The 19745-nt window shown below is 38.9% G+C and overlaps 1 protein-coding gene across 13 annotated transcripts in view; it reads right to left on the bottom strand.

The window, feature by feature from the left end:
- Positions 1 to 322: 322 nt before the first annotated feature.
- The window catches only part of FOXN3 (forkhead box N3), a 138217-nt gene continuing 118794 nt past the window's right edge, over positions 323 to 19745 (bottom strand). For 9 of the 13 annotated variants that reach the window (XM_068192631.1, XM_068192637.1, XM_068192640.1 and 6 more), the window contains 3 exons: positions 17909 to 18017; positions 10372 to 10395; positions 323 to 7763 (listed from right to left, as the gene is read on the bottom strand). In XM_068192631.1, coding sequence (XP_068048732.1) covers positions 7214 to 7763; positions 10372 to 10395; positions 17909 to 18017 — 683 coding nt within the window. In that variant the 3' untranslated portion in view covers positions 323 to 7213. The remainder of the gene's footprint in view (positions 7764 to 10371; positions 10396 to 17908; positions 18018 to 19745) is intronic. The other 4 variants (XM_068192638.1, XM_068192639.1, XM_068192642.1 and 1 more) reach the window with 1 other exon arrangement.

The following is a 19745-nucleotide window of genomic DNA, read 5'->3' as shown; positions in this document are numbered from 1 at the left end:
AAAAAACCCCCACAAAACCAAAAACCAAAACAAAAACCTATTCCCAATGAAATAAGCTTTGTTTCTGGGCTGCAAAACTGATGAAAAAGGAAGATCAGAGCCTAACTTAACATCGGTTCAGTATGTCTAGCCATTTGCACATGACAGCAAATTAACATGAGCTGGTATCTACAGCAGTGAAGATCCAGGTAACGTCCCACAAGGCCCAGAACTACTTAATAATGAAAGAATTAATTTGTTAAAAAAATCCCAAACAAAACAATCACTGTTGTTCTGTCTTAATATGTGAGCATATTCTGAAACTAATATTCACACAATACAATTGTTCAATTGATGCAACTCAGTAATTTTTATTGCAACTGGAAGACAATACATCACAGAAACTTTATGGTAGGTTTTGGGAAAGTGTTATTTACAATAATAATTGATGAAATAGTTTGTCTTTGGCAATATGATTACACATCAAGAAAATGTAAAATGCAAGTATGCCTCTAAATCAACAGTTTCATATTTCCTAAAGATCAGCTGATTGCACTTGCCTTCGGACTGCTCATTTAGGTAAACACAAATACAACTTAACATCACTGTTCATTCCCCGTCACAGTTCGTATTTTAATATTGATGAAATTGGCAGTTTCAGACGCCAAGTACAGGAAAAAAAAAATTGGCTTATCACTGTACTAAATTAACTTATTGGCCAGTTAAGGTCCTGTGACCCTTAAGTGTTGATACTAAATCTCTTGGTCTTTTGATTGCTTTATCACTTTTTCTGTAAAACAAAATACTTCAGAAATTACAGATCAGAGTATAAAAAAATGTACAAGTTCATAATGCTTTTCATACACACACAAATCATTCCCCCCAACATTTTACATCATGGCAGTTTTAAGTAGTGAGTGTGAATGATGCAGGCATGGAACTGGTTATCAGATACAGGTATGACTTTCAATTGTTGCCTCACACACATACTCGGGAAATGTACAATGCTCTAGTAACTTAAAAATGTACTCAAGTTCAATGTCATCCAAACAAAAAAAGAAGGTCTTGGGATTTCAGGCCAGAGTAAACAAATGAAAAAGATTCCCATTTTAGATTGTCAGCCATTCTAGAGTCCAGCATGTAGTTTTAGTATTCGGTAAAATCCCTTCTAGCACTAAAGGCCAGCACAAGTTGTCATTTATCCCTTAAACCCTCAGATGATGAGCTCCTGTAACTGCTGGCCTGATCCAAAGCCTCACGAAATCCACTGAAAATAAAAAAGTGAAACAAAACCCCCTTCCACTGATTGTGAAAGGATGTTACATGAGGATATTCCCCTCTTTGCAAAAGGAAATGTGATACAGTAGAAAACCCATTATATAGCTTCAGATAAATATACCTTGTTTTCAATGCTAAAACAAAACCCAAACTCCCCAAACCAGGAAAGGCTACTTATTAGAACAACTCGAAAGTGACCTTTAAATCATTTCTGGTTTTAAATGTATACCAGCAAAATACAGCACCATAGACACATTAGGTTGAGACTTTTTTTTTTTTGGTCAGTGAAGCTAGTACTTGTTTGCTGAACTGTGGAAGAATTTTAAGGTCATGTACATGATCAGAGATAAAGCAACCCAGCTGACAAGTCTCTGCTTAATTCAAGAATAACCAGTACTAAAAATAAAAATGCAAAAATAAAAATCCCTAGTAAACCATCAATACTTTCTAAATAAAAGGGGATTAACAGATGAATTTACTAATGTATGCAGATTTATACAGAACACTGAATGTTGTGTGTAAATCCTTATAAACTTCATCTCAAAACAGAAACACACAAAATGTATAGTTTGACTTACACATCCCATTTCAAAGGAAAGGAGACATCATTACAACTTGGCAACTGTGCTAATTGCAATATAAATCCAACAGAAATTCAGAGTTTGGCAGGTAACTAAGAAGAGGGTTATCACTTAGGTTATATAGCAAAGTGTTGATGTATATTACATAGAGTAGTATAAATAATAAAAAAGTATTATTTAAATTAGATCACAGTGCTGCATTATGTGCATAACAGTGTTTGATATATTACTGGAGGGCTGTGAAGAACACTACTAAAACTTAACTGGTCAGACGGTCAACACTGATATTCAGTTACAATCAGGAGGATGTATGGTTCAAATGCTCTTTTGGTGGCAAAGTTAAGAAAATGTTTCAAAGTATTTCCTATAAAATATGCCAATGAGCTATTCAGGCAGTAGTGATGTGCCTGAAGGAGCTGCGTTTGCATTCTCCAGGAAGTGAAGTAAATTGCATTGGAAATGCAGTTTCTCAGTAGTTTTATTCTGATCCTGGAGCACAGGAGAGTAATGTTTTCAAAAATGCCTAGGGTTGGATTATAATAATAATAATAATAGTGAAATGGTAAAGGCTTCCAGGAGCACTTGGGTGTCTATAGCTCTACTAACTGCAAAGGAGACCAGACACCTTCAAGTTCTAGAAAACCTCAGATTGTGCACTCTCAGACCCACAGTGTGATTCTTGGTGTGTCCTGTGCAGGGCCAAGAGTCAGATGGGTCCCTTCCAACCCAATGTATTTTATGATTCTATGATCTACATCTTCAGATGGATTGGGATGGGAGCCAGAATCGCAGCAAAAATAAATTACTACTACTAAGAAACCAGGACAAAGTGTTGTTTTGGTAATTTTATCCGTGATGCCATTTGGTGTACAATTTAGGATTTCATTCTCTGCTAAAGTATGTCGATGTATCTCTACCTCACTCCAGTGAAGAATGCAGCCTCCAGCTTTTTTCTGTATCTTTTCCACAAGTAGACAGTAATTCAGCTGAACACTGGGAGCCAATGCATCTCCTTTGGGATTCCCTTCTCCCATTAAAGTAGGAGAGGAACCAGAAGATGAACCTTAACTCAATTGCTGGAGAGAAGAGAACAGTCTCAGGACAGTTCTCTAGTCCTACAGGGCACCTCCTCGCTCCCAATTTGGCTTTTCAGCTGTAAAGCCCTGTGATCTTTGTAGAACTACTGCCAATTTTGCCCAGAGAAGATCAGAAGCAGACTGCTTTCAGAAACAGCTATGGGGTGATACATTTAAGCTGTTCAAGACCTGTGCTTGCATTTTTAAATGCAAACAGAATCTGCACCAAAATGCAGTAGGACATCCAGCTGCTTGCAGAATGCAAGCACGATCAGCAGATTTCACCTCCCTGGAGATGCTGGTGAAATCTGCTTATGGCATTAGCTCTGGCCTGCAGGAGCTTCTTGCTGCAAAAGGCATATTCCAAAGGAAGTCGCCATGAAGTCCAGCAACCCTTACAATTCATGCCCATGTGAAACTCACCACTGAACACTTGCTGACCTCGCCCCCACCTGTCTTGGAGAAATGCTAATTTGGCAATACTCAGAGTGAGAAGAAGGGGAAGTTAGAGATTTGACAACTTCTCACCCCAAAATGGCTTAGAAGGAAAGCAAACATGCAAAACCACACCACCTCCTATCTGGCAAGCGAGAGAGTTTGTAATACAGTGCAATTACCAGCCTGTTTTGACATCATTCAGTTGAAGTAAAGACAACTCGATTAAAAGCTGACATCGTATTTCTTGGAAAACAAATCAATTTCAGTTCTTACACAAAAAAAGAGAACTTCTCTGATGGAGTAGAACCAGTTCTGACAAAGTTGTCATTGTCAGCCAGGCACAAATATGGTTTAAAAGGTGACTCCTAAATACTTTATACAATCCAAATTATGTACTTCTCATCAACAGTCAGAGTAAGCATCAATAAGGACAAGTTGTTTTTAAACACCAGAAATAATCCATTGATGGCAGCCCAAACTGCTGTTTCCTGAACACAACTTCAGAAAATCCTACCAAAGAATACCTTCCTAGCAGATCAGACTAGGAGAAACAAATTTTAGTATGAAAATAGATGCTTGCCAACATTTTAGGTTTACCAGGAAGTATATAGAGAACTTGCTGAAATCTTAGATAGGTGTTATATATATCTCTATATATATATATCTGTATAAAGTTAACCTGCCTAATTAGATATTTATGCAAAATGACTGTTTTCTAAGATGAGTTATACTAGTGGTAATTATATATTTAGCCACCAAGAGTCCACATTAATGAATGGTATTTGTTTTTCAGCAGATACTGATCTCATTTGCACTGACACACTGCAATCAGAGAAGTTGCTCTGGAATTAGTGTTGTGGACAGAATCTGGCCACTGGCACACAAACACTTTGCTTTCCCTGGAGGACAGAGATAGCTGAGCCATGGTTTGTATTTTCTGCCACTAGATTTTTCAGTGCTGTTTTTGGTAAATATTAAGCCACTCCCAAGCTGATACAACTATGCATTAATGAGCAAAGGTGGTGGCAAAGCGATACTGTAGTATCTTCTACTTCAAATAACTCTCCCAAAAGTTTGTAAAAGATGAAGACCAAGTTCTCTTGTACAGGGTTGTGTGCTTCACTGCCTACAGACTTTGGCTGTAGAGAGCATGGACCTGGGAAGAAGTGGATTATCCCAGTCTGATCAGACAAGGGAAAAGTTATGGCTCATTCATCTCTGTGCTACCTGGCCAAGGGATTGGTCCTTCCTGTTTTCCCCGACGTTATCTGCAGGCAGCCAACAGAAGTTAGTCTCTATGTACTCCTGCTTTAACTAATGCTGGGAATCAACCCTGCATGCATCAGCCCCAACAAACTGAGAGGAACAAGGCTGTTTCTCACACTATCCGTGGCTCTCTCCTTCCTTATCTCCTAAGATGGCAGTTGTGCTGGGCTCTGGCAGCTACCAAGCTGCTCCTGGATCCCAGGACATGCTGGCTGAGATGGGAGGAGAGGCACGCTTTTGCTGTGCAGCACTGTTCTTTACAAAGTGCTTGTGGGGCACAGAACCAGGTCCAGACCAGCCTGTCCTTCAGTCCTTCCACCTCCTAACTGACCACACACCACAGGCAACTCCAAATACAACTTTTAGCTCACTGCACTGAGGAGGAAGTCAAACCCTTCTCTAACTCACTCTTCATAAACTAGATCCATCTTGGTGAAAGGGCTGCCTGAAACAGCTGTTAGTGATAAATCTAAACTTATACTCTTTAAGAAACCAACCATTTTGTTCTCTTAAGTGGTTGGTTTCTGGGATTTTCTTTTTGCCTCTAGGATATTCTATGTGCAGAATTTTTCATGCCAAATGCAAGAATCCAGGTGAGAGACTGTTCTGTTTATTTCACAGCTTCTCTCTGCTGTAGTGATTTTCAGTCTCACAGTCATCCTTACCAGGAGAGTAGCACTGTACCTGAATCACAATCTCTGTAACACTGGTTTTTATCCGGACACCTCCATAAGGCTCTTAACTAACTTCAATTTTTCATGGCAAATTAGCAAAGCTATTTTCTTGTCTACTTATTCCTGAATCAAATCAGAGAGTTTTCCTCAATTAACCTCCCATTATTTTCTTGATTCTGTCATACACACTCACTACTAAATTTGCCCTCAGATTATTGCGTCATGTTACACATGTACAGACGAAGAAAAGACACACTTTTACTTTTTTCTTTTTTTTCTTTTTTTTAACAGAAGTAGGGAGAGGGGGCTGAATGTGCAGACAAGGCAGTATAATTCAACCATCCAAGCCCTACCAGAGCATGAAGATTTTATTTTTTAATATTGCAGAGTAAGTTCCCCAACAGTCAGTGTTTGTCCCTGAAGAAGGTTAAACCTTAAACACCTGCTTCAAAAAAACCCCAACGACAACAAAAAAGAACCAAAACAAAAACAAAACAAAACAAAACAAAACAAAACAAAAAAAATAAAACCCCCAAAAAACAAACTCTAAGCCTAAGGGCTTAAAAATTAGAGGCATAGCCTTTTTCTCTATTTTCTATATTTATATGAAAATAATTCATGCTTCATGCTAAATACATTATTTACCTTACAAGAACTTTGTCATCTTTGAATAAAAAAAATTGTTTGCTTTTTGTTTTCCCCCTTTCCCTAAAGAATCCATGCAATGTGGATCAAATTTCTTCTGCTGGCTATGCTGGTTGAATCTGGAAATTTGTTGTCATTTTTGCACAGATGAATCCTGACTGATGGTCACTGCACACTCATTTCTGAGGGCAGTGTAGGAGCTTTTTTGTTGAACTTCTGGATTTTACTGTTCACCAATATGCTTTCCTTCTATTTTTAAATACAGAATACTACTAATGGCAAGTTTTGTAGCTTTGTTTCCCCTGTTAGATCAAGGATGTGATCCACAGAAAAAGATTCTGATGTACGTTGTATCTACTGTAATTTCTTAGACTTGATTACTTTTCACTCAGGCAGTTTAGAAGACATAGTTTGTTTTTCCCTATTACTATTATTTTTTGCACGCAGTGCCAATCTTCAGGCTTATGGCTTTTTGAACATTCTTTCAATTTAATATAGAAGACAGAATTCAATGGTCAACAATGCTACTAACAGTCACACCCCTCCCATTTCATTATTTCACTGAAACCCATTGCATACATAGTTTAAATTTCCTCAAACTTACGAGTTATGAGTCTTCTCATTATGAGCCACATAGAATACGTGACACACTAGAAGTGCATTACTGCTTGCACAGTTGCCACCAGCGGCTGTCTGAAGATTTGTGTGGCACAACATCTCCAAGTGCCACTAAACAGTTCTTGGTTGAGAAGTACGTGCCTCCTCTTTCACACAAAACTCTTTATTCACATGCACTTCTAACCCAATTGTAAGGCCATAAAAAAAATTCTTAAGGGCCAGGCCTGAATGAATACTAAATTATGCACAGCTCTTCTACTATAAGAGGGATTTCCAAGTGCCCAATTTTACTCCCATCACATTAATGTTGATATCACTGCGTATTCAACCATGCATTTTTGACAAGCTGGAGAAAGCAATGGCGATTTTGGCTTTCTTTTTTGTTAACTTTTTGTCTTCAGGTAATGAAAAGCTTCTGTAAATTAGCTGAGTGTCAGTATGAGTTCTATGGCTTCAATCTCCTTTAAAAATAAAAATCTTAAGGGTCAAAAAAAAAAAAAACCAAAAAAACCAAACAAAAAACCCAAAGAAACAAAACAAAAAGAAATAGAAGAAAAACAAAAAAAGGAAAAAATTGCTGATATTGCCACAAATCATTAGAATTCACCTGACGTGCTGAAACAAAACTTTGTAAGTTCAAACAAATCATTGATTTGTTCTAATTTTTTGTGGTTTCCTTTTGCTCTTTCTGCCCCTTTGCCGTCCGATTGGTGATGTTGTTCAAACAGGATCGAATTCCTGCTAAATGCAGGAGTGATCCTGCTGCTTCTTTCATCTCCTCATCGTCACTCTCAGGGGGCTTTTCTGTACGTCTCTTTTTAAGAGGCAGTGTGTCACTTGGTACTTTTTTCGCCTTCATTAAATGTTGCCTTTTCTTGTGCTGGGATGCATATCCACTGTCAGCTAAAGAATCCTTGGTCTCCTTGCGACTTTGCTTTTTGTCCTCCTCTTCTGTTTCGCTATGGCTCTCGTGGCTCTGGAAGCTAACTTCACTTCCTTCACTGCTGTCTTGGCTACCTTTAGTTGCAAATTCATACTGGTCGTCAGCAGAGGAAGAGGAAACGGAGTCACTAGCAGGTGATGTGCTCCTGTGGTTGGAAGATTTGGCACTGCTGTAGTTGTGATCCTCCTTTGGGTCACCGCTAACAACTGGAGAGCCGCAGGACTGTTCGCTTTCCGTCCGCATCCGGCAGTTTGTTATACCATTCCTGTAAAAACAAATCCAAGCAGTCTTAGAAGCCACAGAGATGTGATCCTGCTTCAAAGCAAAAGATGATGAAGCCAACTGACAGATAAATTGTAATTACAATCTGAAATGATGACTACCAAAGTAATGTCCATGCAAGCTGGTTTCAAAGCCTAATTGCTTGTGGATTGGACTTGACATACAAAACAAGCCAAAAGATGCAAAATAGCAGAAGAAGCAGGAACAAGTAGGGGATGGTTCCAAATAAATGATGTGTAAACAGTATTGATTTAAATTTCAATTAATAGTTTACACTTTCAAAAATTAAAAAGAAAAATCCCCAACATTATTTTGTTTACTGGGTAATTAAACTCTGGTAAGTTGCATAAATAGCCCCTCATCTTTTGCATATAAAGTAATACTACAAAAAACCTGGGGAAGAGACACTAGCTTTCTGGGGCTATTCCTTGCCTCCTCTGAAAGACACTTTCCAACTATAATTCCAACTTGCATTCCATGGTTCACCCGGGAAGTAGCACAGCTTCTACTTAGGACTCTTTGCAAGAGAAGGAGTAACCAGGTCCAGTCACAGTTCTGATTCTGATTGGTTAATAAATAACCATAAAAGCAATACAATCTTATGCCACTAGCTGCCAAGAAAATATTAGAACATGTTCAAAAACAAGCAGTAGAAAAAATAAATCTGGATTTGCTGTAGAAGTTGTCATTTTCTCCTTTGGTTTTATGACACCCTGTGCAGTAGGAACTACTGCAGCATGATATGTTTAAAAACTAACAGTTTTTTTTCTGGAGCAAAAAATATTAGAGCATTGCCACTGACTTTAAAAAACAGAATATGATGCTTACAATACTATTAAAGAAGGCACTGATTCTGTGCAGTGCTTAACTCCTGCTGGAAAAGAGGAGAGTAGGATGTTCGTCATTGAGTAAAGCCATCATCACTGCCACCTGCCAGTTTATCAGCCTTGAACCTCTCTGTCAGTTTAAAAAAATGCAACAAAAAAGCAAGGCTGTTTAAACCATCACATGATAAACTGATTTAAACTTGCCATCTTTATGCTACCATTGGAGTGCTTTTGCACACTTGGGGCAGTGTTGGATTAAATCCCTTTCTTAAATGTACACACTGAACATAGATGTTTCTTAAGAAGAATGGCACAGTGGCAAGTCCAGAGTATTAATACTCTTCTACTTTAAAAAATGGTAAAGTACTTTAGGTTTCAGGCAATGGACCTCATGTATGGTTTCCTTACACAAGAAACAGCAGAGTATTACCCATTTCTGAAAGGTAAGGTTGAAAGGTGAGAAAAATAAGTGGTATGTAATTCCACAGTTCCTGTTCATCTACATGCCCTTGTCTGCAAGAGCTCGCTGAGATAAGAACCCCCCTTGCATTTATGAACCAGTGACAGGACAATGCTAGAAGGCAGCAAATTCATCAGTCATTCCAAATGTTATTTACAGTGCTTTCAAAGAAATGTACAGAATAGAAGGTACACTTATTAGCAAAGAAAGCCTCTTGCCAACCTCTTTTGCTCAACAAAATTACTTCTGCCTAGATTTCTGAGTAGATGTATGATCCATAAATTCCATACAGAACCCAGAAGGAATACACAAAGCTCCTTCAATTATTAATAACTAAGTGCAGTGTCATTCATGATTGTGCAGCAAGCCAGCTGCATTTACTCTGTGATGGCTTGCAACTGCAGGGGTTGTCATTAGAGGATGCCAAATGCTTAGAATAAGAAATCATCCATACTAAGCTAGTTATAAGGTGAATTTATAACCAACTCCTTAAGATCAGCCATTACAAGGAAGCATGTGATGCATTTTAAGTGACAGATTCTTCATTTTTAGGGTAAATTTACATTTAAAGATGTTAAAAATTATCATAAATTAGCATAAAATTAAACTTACTTGATTTTACAAGGCAGCTAAAAGTCAGAGCAATATGGCTTACCAAAAATCACACACTACTAATTTTCCATTAAAAAATAACAATCAATTCTTGCTCCAAGGAAACAAATACAGGACAGAATATGTGGGAACTCAAATGGTATTCCTACTGACTGCAAGTGACCAAGGCTTCTTCTAATGGATGTAATTTAAACCAAGACACCCATTTTTCTGCTATTTAGATCTACTCCTGTGAGTTTGTACTGAGAGACTGTCAATAAAAGGAAAGCCACAGCTCCAACGAGCAGTGCAACCACGTGCCAAAGAAATATCCCTGATTTGCCCTGCTCATGAGTCTCTAGTGTTGCCCTTACATAAAGGGGCTATAATTTGGATTCAATAGATTTGCCCATGGGACTTACTCTAGATCCCAATTCCTCCAAATCAGCATAAAAATAAAACAAAATGCCCAGGAAGTACAGAGAGGTGTCCCAGGGGAGGAGTTACTATGAGGTTAGCATCCCACAGTGAGTGTCTGCAAACAGAGATGCTGGTAAAGAAAAACAGAAGCTCACAAAGAGGTGCAAAAAAAAAATAATTGCTTTAAAAAAAAAGGGGAGAAAAGAAAATACCAATACACTTCAGAAGAAAGTGGAACTGGTCAGGAAATGAACAGCATTTGCATCTCAGAAAAATCTTTGGGTTTCACTTACATTTTGAAAGATTTCCAACCAGTTCTGCTTGAGGAGATACAAAAGGAAGAGAAAGCAGGTCAAGGAGAGAATTAGCAAAGGATACTTGCAGAAAAGTAAAAAGTTATACAGGCAGACTGCTTTAGGATATTCACAACATCAAAATTTATGCAACCTGAAAGCATATTAACCTGATCTGTATCTTAATATGCAATAGCTCAAACATTAGATGAATTACTTATAACTGATACTAGTAGTTTAGTGAGAGTTGAATGAACTAATATCTAAATAATTAATATTCCCCACATGCTTCTGAGATATTCTCAAGCTCTACACTGCTCTTAGACAATCATATATTCAGTATGAAACAAATCTGTGATTTATGTAGTTCAATCTAGACCATCAGTGGACAGAACTCCCCTGGGTTTCAGGACACAGATTTTGGCTAGCTCCGTCTATTTTTGCTCACAGTTTTGGTTGTAATTCTCACTTTGTTTCCCTCCTTTTTTGTTCAGAACTTCATTTCAAAATTTCCAGAAACTGACATATTTTCATATTTAAAGCAGTGGCTTGCTCTTTCAGGAAAGTCGATGGGACAGTCTCTAGGGCTTTTCATCCTACTGACACGGACTATCTTATTTTGCTTGAGGGATCTCAGCCTAAAGCAATGTGCACAGATTCTTTTTAGAATATTTCCATTTGGTTGTACCACAACGGCACAATCCTCAAGCGGTGCAGATGTAAGTTTGGACTCCTGAAAGTCTGACTTCATTCCCATTGTTAATGGATGTGAATTCTACTACCAGTGTCATCAGAAGCCAGACAAGACTCACGGCAGCTGGGTCTCCAGTTGGAGGAAATAATGTCCTTTGCACAGTGTTAGTGCCTCTGCCTTTTCAGAGAGGTCTTCCTCAGGAGGAAACAAAAGTGAGTCTGTCATTTTACCAAGTACAGGCATATCTTCCTTAAATTTCTCTGCTAGCTTGAAAGAAAGATAGGTAATCACATTCTCTTTGCAAAACGGCAAAGGTTTTGCTGAAAAAAACTTACTGCATTTCACACTGGAGACAGGTATATTCCTTTGATGAACAAAGAAAACCTATGTGGAGTTTAAATATCACCTTAATCTACCTCTGATGACAGATACTGAGTACCCACAGATGACAGCTTTTGTATGTAACTGGAAACACACAGTTAAAAGACACAATGAAAACAGTAAAGGTAAGCTGGGTTTGTAGATTTTGACATGTTCCAGGTTTGCAAAAAAAAAAAAAAAAAATCACTTTTTTATTTCAAAGGGAAATTCAGGACAGTCAGAACTTTTGGCTCCAGCTAGTTGAACTGCTTCTTAAAACCACTACAGCAGACAGAAGGATGAGCAGGCATATGAAAAGTAAGTGGTGCTCACTTGCTCTATGATGAGATTCTGTCAGGGTTTTACTGAGTTAAAAGTCAACAGTGAGTTGCTCACAATAGTGACAGAAGCTCTTACAAAGGTACTTCAGAGAAAAATTGTATGCAAAGGACCACAGTAAATATACTTCATGAACTGCCAGCAGTATCAGCAGCACATCTGAAATTAAACCAAATGGAGCCCATGCATTTTGCAAAGAACAATCAAGTCAGTCAGCATTATTGTCCTTTAGTTACTAAAGGATTCCTCTGGCTCCCAAGGATAAATCATGCCTGTTGCAGGTGGGGAGAGGAATGCAATGCAACAGGGATGATCTGGGGCTTGCTAAACTGATCACACCAGTGGTAAGCTCTACAAAGATACAATTAAGAATTTATGAAAGGAAATACCTACCAATTCCTTTATCTAAGCAAAAATAGTAATTCACAGATAATGTAAGTGAATGATAATAATTCTATTTATGCTTTGGCATCTACTCTGCAAATGCTTCTTATGTTTGTTTTATTTAATCACTGCTTGAATGGCTGCTTCAAGGGAGGAAAACAGAAGCAAAAATAAAGCCAGCATAAGAAATAAAGTCACAATAATAAAAGCTATGCGCAAGGAATAATCTAGTAATTGCCCTATAATTTTGAAGTGCAAATAATCCTAAATAACTATTTTCCATCTTTAGATAAGGTTAAGCACAAAACTCATTCTTGTCATGCCCCAGTGATCAGGAGCTGCATAAGGAACTGTGGCATTAATAGCAGAAGAACGGGTATTTTAAAATCTACTCATGATGAAGTAGGTAAGGTTTGTTAGTGTTGCATTTTGGGGTGTTTTGTTGTTTTTCTGCTTGTTTTTTGTTGTTTTTTTTTAATTCCCCAAAATCAAGGAAGAGATGTATCTCTGCCAGTGCAGGTGCACTAGTTTTCCCTATGAAGAAGAAAAAATTTATCTTGGAAACTTGAATATAATTTTTTTTTTTTTTTTTTACTGAGGGAAGTTCTTTAAGAAGCCTGTTTCCAATTTACAGGTAACTGTGAAATTCCTTGAGAGTGTCTGTGTTTAATCCCAGCCAGCAACTATTGTCCCATGCTCCAGGTGGGGTTGGGACAGAACTAGAAAAAGGTAACCATGAGTTGAGATAAGAACACTTTGAAATAAAGTAAATAACAACAAAACAGGCTTTAAGAAGCCTGTTTCCAATTTACAGGTAACTGTGAAATTCCTTGAGAGTGTCTGTGTTTAATCCCAGCCAGCAACTATTGTTCCCTGCTCCAGGTGGGGTTGGGACGAGAACTAGAAAAAGGTAACCATGAGTTGAGATAAGAACACTTTGAAATAAAGTAAATAACAACAAAACCAATAACAACAACGACGATGAAGATGATGAAAAGAGAGAGGTAACAAAAAGGGGAATAAAACACAAGAAAGATAAGGGATGCACAACACAACTGCTCCCAACTCAATCCATCCCTCAGGAGTGATCGCTCCCTCCCTGCCAACTCTCCCAGTTTATGCTCTACGGTATGGAATATCCCTTTGGCCAGTTCAGGTCACCTGTCCTGCCCCTGCTCCCTCTCAGCTTCTTGTACAGCTGCTCAGTGGTGGAGCATGGGAAAAGTCCTTGAAAAGTCCTTGATCTGGGACAAGTTCTGCTCAGTAACTAAACCATTAGCATATTATCAACATTATTCTCATACTAAAGCCAACACACAGCTCTGTACTGGCTACTAGGAAGAAAATGAACTGCATCCCAGCCAAAACCAGGACAGAGAAACTACAAATGTTTGGTGAAGAAGAATTGGATAAAATGGGGAAAAAGCCATTAATTTCCCATTAATTTTTATTTTTAACCTGCAGTAATTTAAAACCCAAGGTATTTCTAACAAACAGTACCAAAGTAGTCTAACCTATTACCTAGGCATATGTAGCATATAAATAAGTTTTTTTTTTTTTTTAATTACCAAGGGTATTTTGTAAAACATCTTCTGTAAAATAACCTGAACCAAATTATAAGGCCTATGCTAAACAGCTGGTAAGATTCTCTGTGGGGTGAATTTCCATCAACCTCACCTCAGTGGATCTGTCCACATTAGGCAGATGAAAGGCTTAGGCTCAGTAGTTCTACTGCACAGCAGCAGGACTTTGACATAGTCATAAACCACCCACACACTATGGATAACTGCAGAAAATTACAAATATTATGGTGAAATTGGACGTTACGTAATCTCAAATGTTACATCAACTTCCAAGCTTGTGCTCTTCCCAAGGGTTGATGTAACAGGTAATACCTGACTCCTGTGGAAGGTGATTATATATGGTAAGAGCTTTGTGCACCTTGCCAAGACACATGAATGTCATATGCACTGGCCACTTTGACAGATACCATCCCTACCAATGCAACACAGAAGTCCTCCTAGGAAAACACTTAAAAGTTATTTTCCAATGGATGATGATAGGAAGAGCAAGAGCTCACTTTCACAACCAACTCCTTGCTGCATGTAAGGAACTACCGGCTTTGCCTGCTTTCATTGAATACCTCTGTCAGGCAGTATCTTTTCTACATATCCAGACTGTCACTGCATTTGCTTTTAGATTCTCTCAGGGAACTATATAGGGATATGGGCTGCCAAAAATATCCCCAAAATATGATGGATCTCATGCTAGAGACATGCTACACGCTGTGCAGCTTTGAAGCGTTATTTTTCCCTGCTGTTTTTGGGTGGGTCTCAGACTTGTCAGCCATAACATGGAAAATATGGATGGTAAACAAGCTAAAAGTGGTGTGAATAAAGTAAATAAAAAGCTACTGTCAAAACACATCCAATTATGCTCTGCTGTGGAGATTTAACACCAGAGGATGATTTTCAAAGTAAAAATAGGGTGGGATGCCTTTCCATTTGTAGATTAGTTTGGAATGAAAGGCCTATTTGTGCAATTTAAGCCAAATGCACTACAAAATAATGATGATCTCCTCAACTGCAATTCTTTATTCATGGAAAGTCATCTTTGTTAAATGATTTCCAGGAGGATTTTTTAACCCAAAGGACTTAATTCAATTGTACCTTATTTTATATATTAAATATAAAGTAATTACATGTAATTACAAGGGAAGAGCAGCACATCGATACCTTGCATAGGAACCAAATAGGCCAATGCATTCAGTCACAGTGCTGAAGATGAACAGCACAGTATTTTCAATTGATGGCAGTTAACACATCAGAAATCACAGACTTCAGCTTCTTAGTCCAATGCTATAGTTTTGGCCTCCTTTCTGAACAACAGATTAGTCAATACGCCCCACCTAACTGCAAATTTAACCCACTGTTGCTGTGTTTTGGCACTAATGGCACTGCACAACAGTACAACATACTGCAAGTTACATGCACCAGCTTGGGGGTCAACTAAACCAAAGGCCATTAAGATACTGAGGAAATAAAACACAAAATGAAAGAAACACCTCAGACAGCAAGGAAGTGCCAACAGAAGACCAGCATCTTACAGAAGAACCTGTGATTCCTACATACAGTAACTAAAGAAAAACAGTTAAGAGGTTTAATTTATTATGCAACTATCTGCTACCAAGAAAATGCTAAATGCTAATGGTCCCCTGTGAGAATGATGAAAACGACCTTCTTCAGGTGGCTTTAGGCCTTTCATTTACAGCACCAAAGGAACACTTCTCAAGAAAACAGATATTTGATTTAAAAAGTCTTAGAAAGAAGCTGTCTGGCTTCTCAATATATAGGCAGAGGCACACAATTTCAGCAGAAAACTTAACAGGAGACTGCACCACCTACTGTGGCTGGCCACACCTCCCTCCTGGTAAAAACTAGTGGGGAAAATCAACCTTCCTGCATCTGAACAGGTCTGAAAACATTCCCTGCCAGTCGGACTGGACCATCATCCTCTGTGCAGGAATGACAGCTCAATCTGAGCAGTCCACCTACTCCCAAATTGCAAAAGAAGGCTGTATGGATGCTGTGGTAAATTTCCCCTGCTGCACATTATAAGCAGAAGTTATTCTCATGAGACACCATGAAAGCTCAACATGACAGGTCCTATTTAGTCTTGTGTATCTGAGGAGAGGGGTTGGCACCAAGAAACAGTGTATTTTTCACAGGAACTGATAAGAGAGGTATCCAGTTTTGAGAGGACCCTATGATATTCTAAGAGGCATTGTGAATCCAGATTGATCTTCTTCCCAAAGAAATTCTGAATAGTATTATCCCTGAGGGAAACAAGACAAAACTGCCTGCTGAACTCACTCTGTTGAAGAGAGTCACCTAACTTCTCAAAAGCTTTCAAAGCCTCTTGTCTGTGTCTCCCTCTGCCTTTCAAGAATTGAAAGAGGGGATATTGCAGGAGCTTTTAAATATGAGCAGACATTATGCACACCAGGAATATATTCATAGCAAGCTATTTCTAATACTGCCTAAGGCTGGAGAAGAGAACAAAAAGAATTAGAAATGTCTGCATTAACTAATGATAAATGCTCTTCTGTGAGACAGAGCAAAAAGAACGTAAGCAAGGGAGGGGTAAAATCCCTATTTTCCCATCTCTACATAAACAGGTAGCTGGTAAAGACCCCGTTCTCTACCTGCTGGGAAAAAAACCATGAGAAACAGTCCTTTGAAAATGTATAAAATTTAACTATATACAGCTTTACAGCACAGGAATTTGAGGATGCCTACACAGAAGTTTTCAAGTGGCCTGGAAGTAAAATAGTTCTGTCTCCTCTATGAGTCAATTCTGATTATGAAATAGAGTCTAAGCAGGAAATACAGATAAATTCTAAAGAGAGTATTGAGACCACTGTGTCCTCCATTTAGCTTGAAAACCTCATAAAATTATATATAATTAATGATCCAGTAGTCCTAGTAGTCGTAGCTCTGCAATCCCCACTAGAGCAGAATACAAGTCCTGGGTAAAGCCAGTGGCAAAGCTGACGAAGAGAGCTGACCCCTGCTGCTAAGGCCAAGCTGTGGTAAAGAGAGATGGAGAAGAACTCTGCAGAATTCTGGAGGATGACCCTTGGGATTGCATCCCTTCAGTGTAGCAAATGGGAAAAACAGCTGAAGAACTCACTCATCAAAAAATATGGATTTTATTCCAATTAGTATCTTCCCCTCTATGCATTTTAAGCATCAGGACTACATGAATGTCATAGGCTCTCTCTGTCTTTCTCTCCATTTACTGGATGGAAATACTGCACCCAAAGGGCTAGACACTGATTCTGAAAAGGGATAAAAAATTTAAAAAATCCATGTAAAAAGTAATGGAATAAGACCTACCCAGATACTTTATTTCACTGCCGTGCAGCCCTATCCTGAGAAAAGAGAGTGTAAATGGAACAGCACCGTGAAGTGAGGTCAGCACTAATTATGAAACCCCACACAGAATACCCAACTGCCTGAGCTGTAATAGCTTTTGCAGATACTGAGAGTTCTGACAGAGGAGGGCACTGGCAGTACACTTGACCAAATTAATCTCTGTTGTGACTGACTGAAAATGGAGCTACACCTGGGGCAAATTGTTCTTCCACCAATAAACCAGCACTGCTTTAAGCAAAACAAACCACTGAACCACAGTTCCTACTGCCATCACTAGATGTCTCTTACTGCCCTGCTTCCTGGTAGTTGGATATCTTAAACAACATTTTACCCTTGAATGTTTCAGTATAACCTTGAAATAAAACTGTAGTGAAAGAAACTGCCTCATAAAGATCTAAGTTAATAACAGAACAACAGCTATATGTTCAAATAGCTTTCAGGATTTGCTTTAATATTAGTGATACTCTTCTCTCTAGTATTTAATCCAGGAAAAAGTCTTTAAGAAAAGGGAGAGAGGGGAGGAGCAGGAAAAAGCATTTGCACTTAGAAAACCAGGCCACTATAGGAGGTTCTCACCACAAACTGCCTGCAATTTGCTAGTGAAAATAAAAGCGCTTTTCACAAACCACCACACAACAAACAGATGTGTCATGAATATATTGCAAAGGATGATACCCCAAGAATTTTAGGTGGCAGAGTTTTATTTCATTTAGAACCTCAGAATCATTGGCAAGCAGCAAAATACCCAGAGCTCACATATACTTTACAGTTTTTGCAAAACACTGATTTATTTCATACAGATCCCACAATGATCCGCTCTTACCTTACTGCGACAGCCATACTCCCTATAGGGTTGATTGGCAATGGCCTGGCTCCAGGAAATATTCCTCTACTCAGTACTCGAGCTCCATTTTGTATCACTCCCGAAGGAACTAAAAACAAAACAAAACATAGAATGTTTTTTCTTCTAAAGGAAAAGTTAGAAAACTACAGGAGCAAAATGTGGAACTCAAACTTTTCAATGTACTGGAAAACCATTAGAGAGGCTCGTGCAATACACTGCTTACCTTGGACATCGCAGCCTCGAGTCTTCTGAGTGCCATTCTAGCTCCAATGCTATTTTCATGGCAAACAATAACAACATGGCTTGCCAAAGCCACTGCCTGACCTAGCTGCTGCAGATTATTCCTTGTACAAACTAATCACTTTTGTTTTGTAATTGCTGTTCTGCTGTAAATGCACGTACTTAGAGTCAAAACCAGCTATGACCACAGATATAACTATTTTGTCTACAAAAAAAATGACCCCTTACAGATAAACAGAACACAAGTATTTCACTGCAAGATCACAGTTGACAGCTTTTTATCATCCCAGTTTACTTTCTGAGCAGCAATATCTTGGTCCCCCATCTCTGCAAAACAAAATATTAACTACAAATATGTATTTACCAGGAAGAGAAAGGGAAGAGACTAAAAGGACATTATGTCCATAGCACTAATTAGGCCCTGTCCTTGGCCATCAATGACCCGGCCACACAGCCTGGCAGCAGTCCCGCATGCGGCCGGGTCACAGCCCAGCCTCCTTCACCCAACATGTGCTGATGCCACTGACACCAAACTCGTAGGCACTGACCACTAGAGACAAGACATTTCACTGGGCCATTCAACTTGGCTCTACATCAAAAACTGCAGCACTGGCCAACAAGATTTTAGGCTACACCCGAGAACTTGTTTTCTACCCAGGCATGTTTCTGTACACTGCTCAGCCCACGGCAGACAGCTGAACAAGTAGCAGAGAAGCACTACTCAGGCACCACCACAGCAAGAGTGTCCTCAGCAAGTCTCAGGATTTTCCTCTTCCACTGTGAGACGCAAGACTGCCAAACACAGTTCTTAATCTAGGCCCTTACCAGGGACCTACTTGCATGTAATGGCATTTGTTTGCACTGCTATTATGTCCCTTCAGGCTGGAACAGTAACCTCACTACAGCCTCCACCCGAACACGCTTCTTAAACATCCACAGCCAGCCAGCTGACACATGTTCTATTTACTAGAAGTCATCAATCACACCGTAACTTCCCCCCACAGGGACTGCCCAAAAAGAGAATGATGATCATTACTCTTTTTATATTATTTTTAAATATACAGATATTATATAAACACTTGTAAGATAAATGTATACATTATCACTTTATATACACCCACTGAATTTATTTTTAAACAAATTACACAGAGACTAGAAAAATTATTCAGAATCAACACATACACTTTACATGCTCAACTTCAAATACTCACACCCCAAAATACATGCCAGTGTATTCTGAGGCAGAGAAGTACAGGCTCAGAGGTATGTTAGTTCTAAGCTGCTGAGGTACACTTCAACCTCCCATAAACATCAAGCCAGATGGACACCTCCCCTCTCGCTGTCCTGGTGCTCACCTTGTTTCACTCCCAACCACACAGATTAGTTCTAGGAAAATAATCTTCTTTCTCCTGCTTGTGAGAGCGCATCACTCTCCTGATCAAATCCTGTCACTGTGTTACACCCACTCTTGCTTTTGAGCACCTTTGAAGAACAGGTCAGTTATATTTAGGTGCTTAAGCACAGCCTCAAATTACTAAAATTACAGAACCTAGTTTATAACAACTTGGGTCAGCTT

Source organism: Anomalospiza imberbis, chromosome 6 (assembly GCF_031753505.1).
Source record: "Anomalospiza imberbis isolate Cuckoo-Finch-1a 21T00152 chromosome 6, ASM3175350v1, whole genome shotgun sequence".
In the NCBI taxonomy this organism is placed as follows: Eukaryota; Metazoa; Chordata; class Aves; order Passeriformes; family Viduidae; genus Anomalospiza; species Anomalospiza imberbis.
Note: the sequence above shows the minus strand (reverse complement) of the source record. Positions and strands in the feature narration are given on the sequence as shown.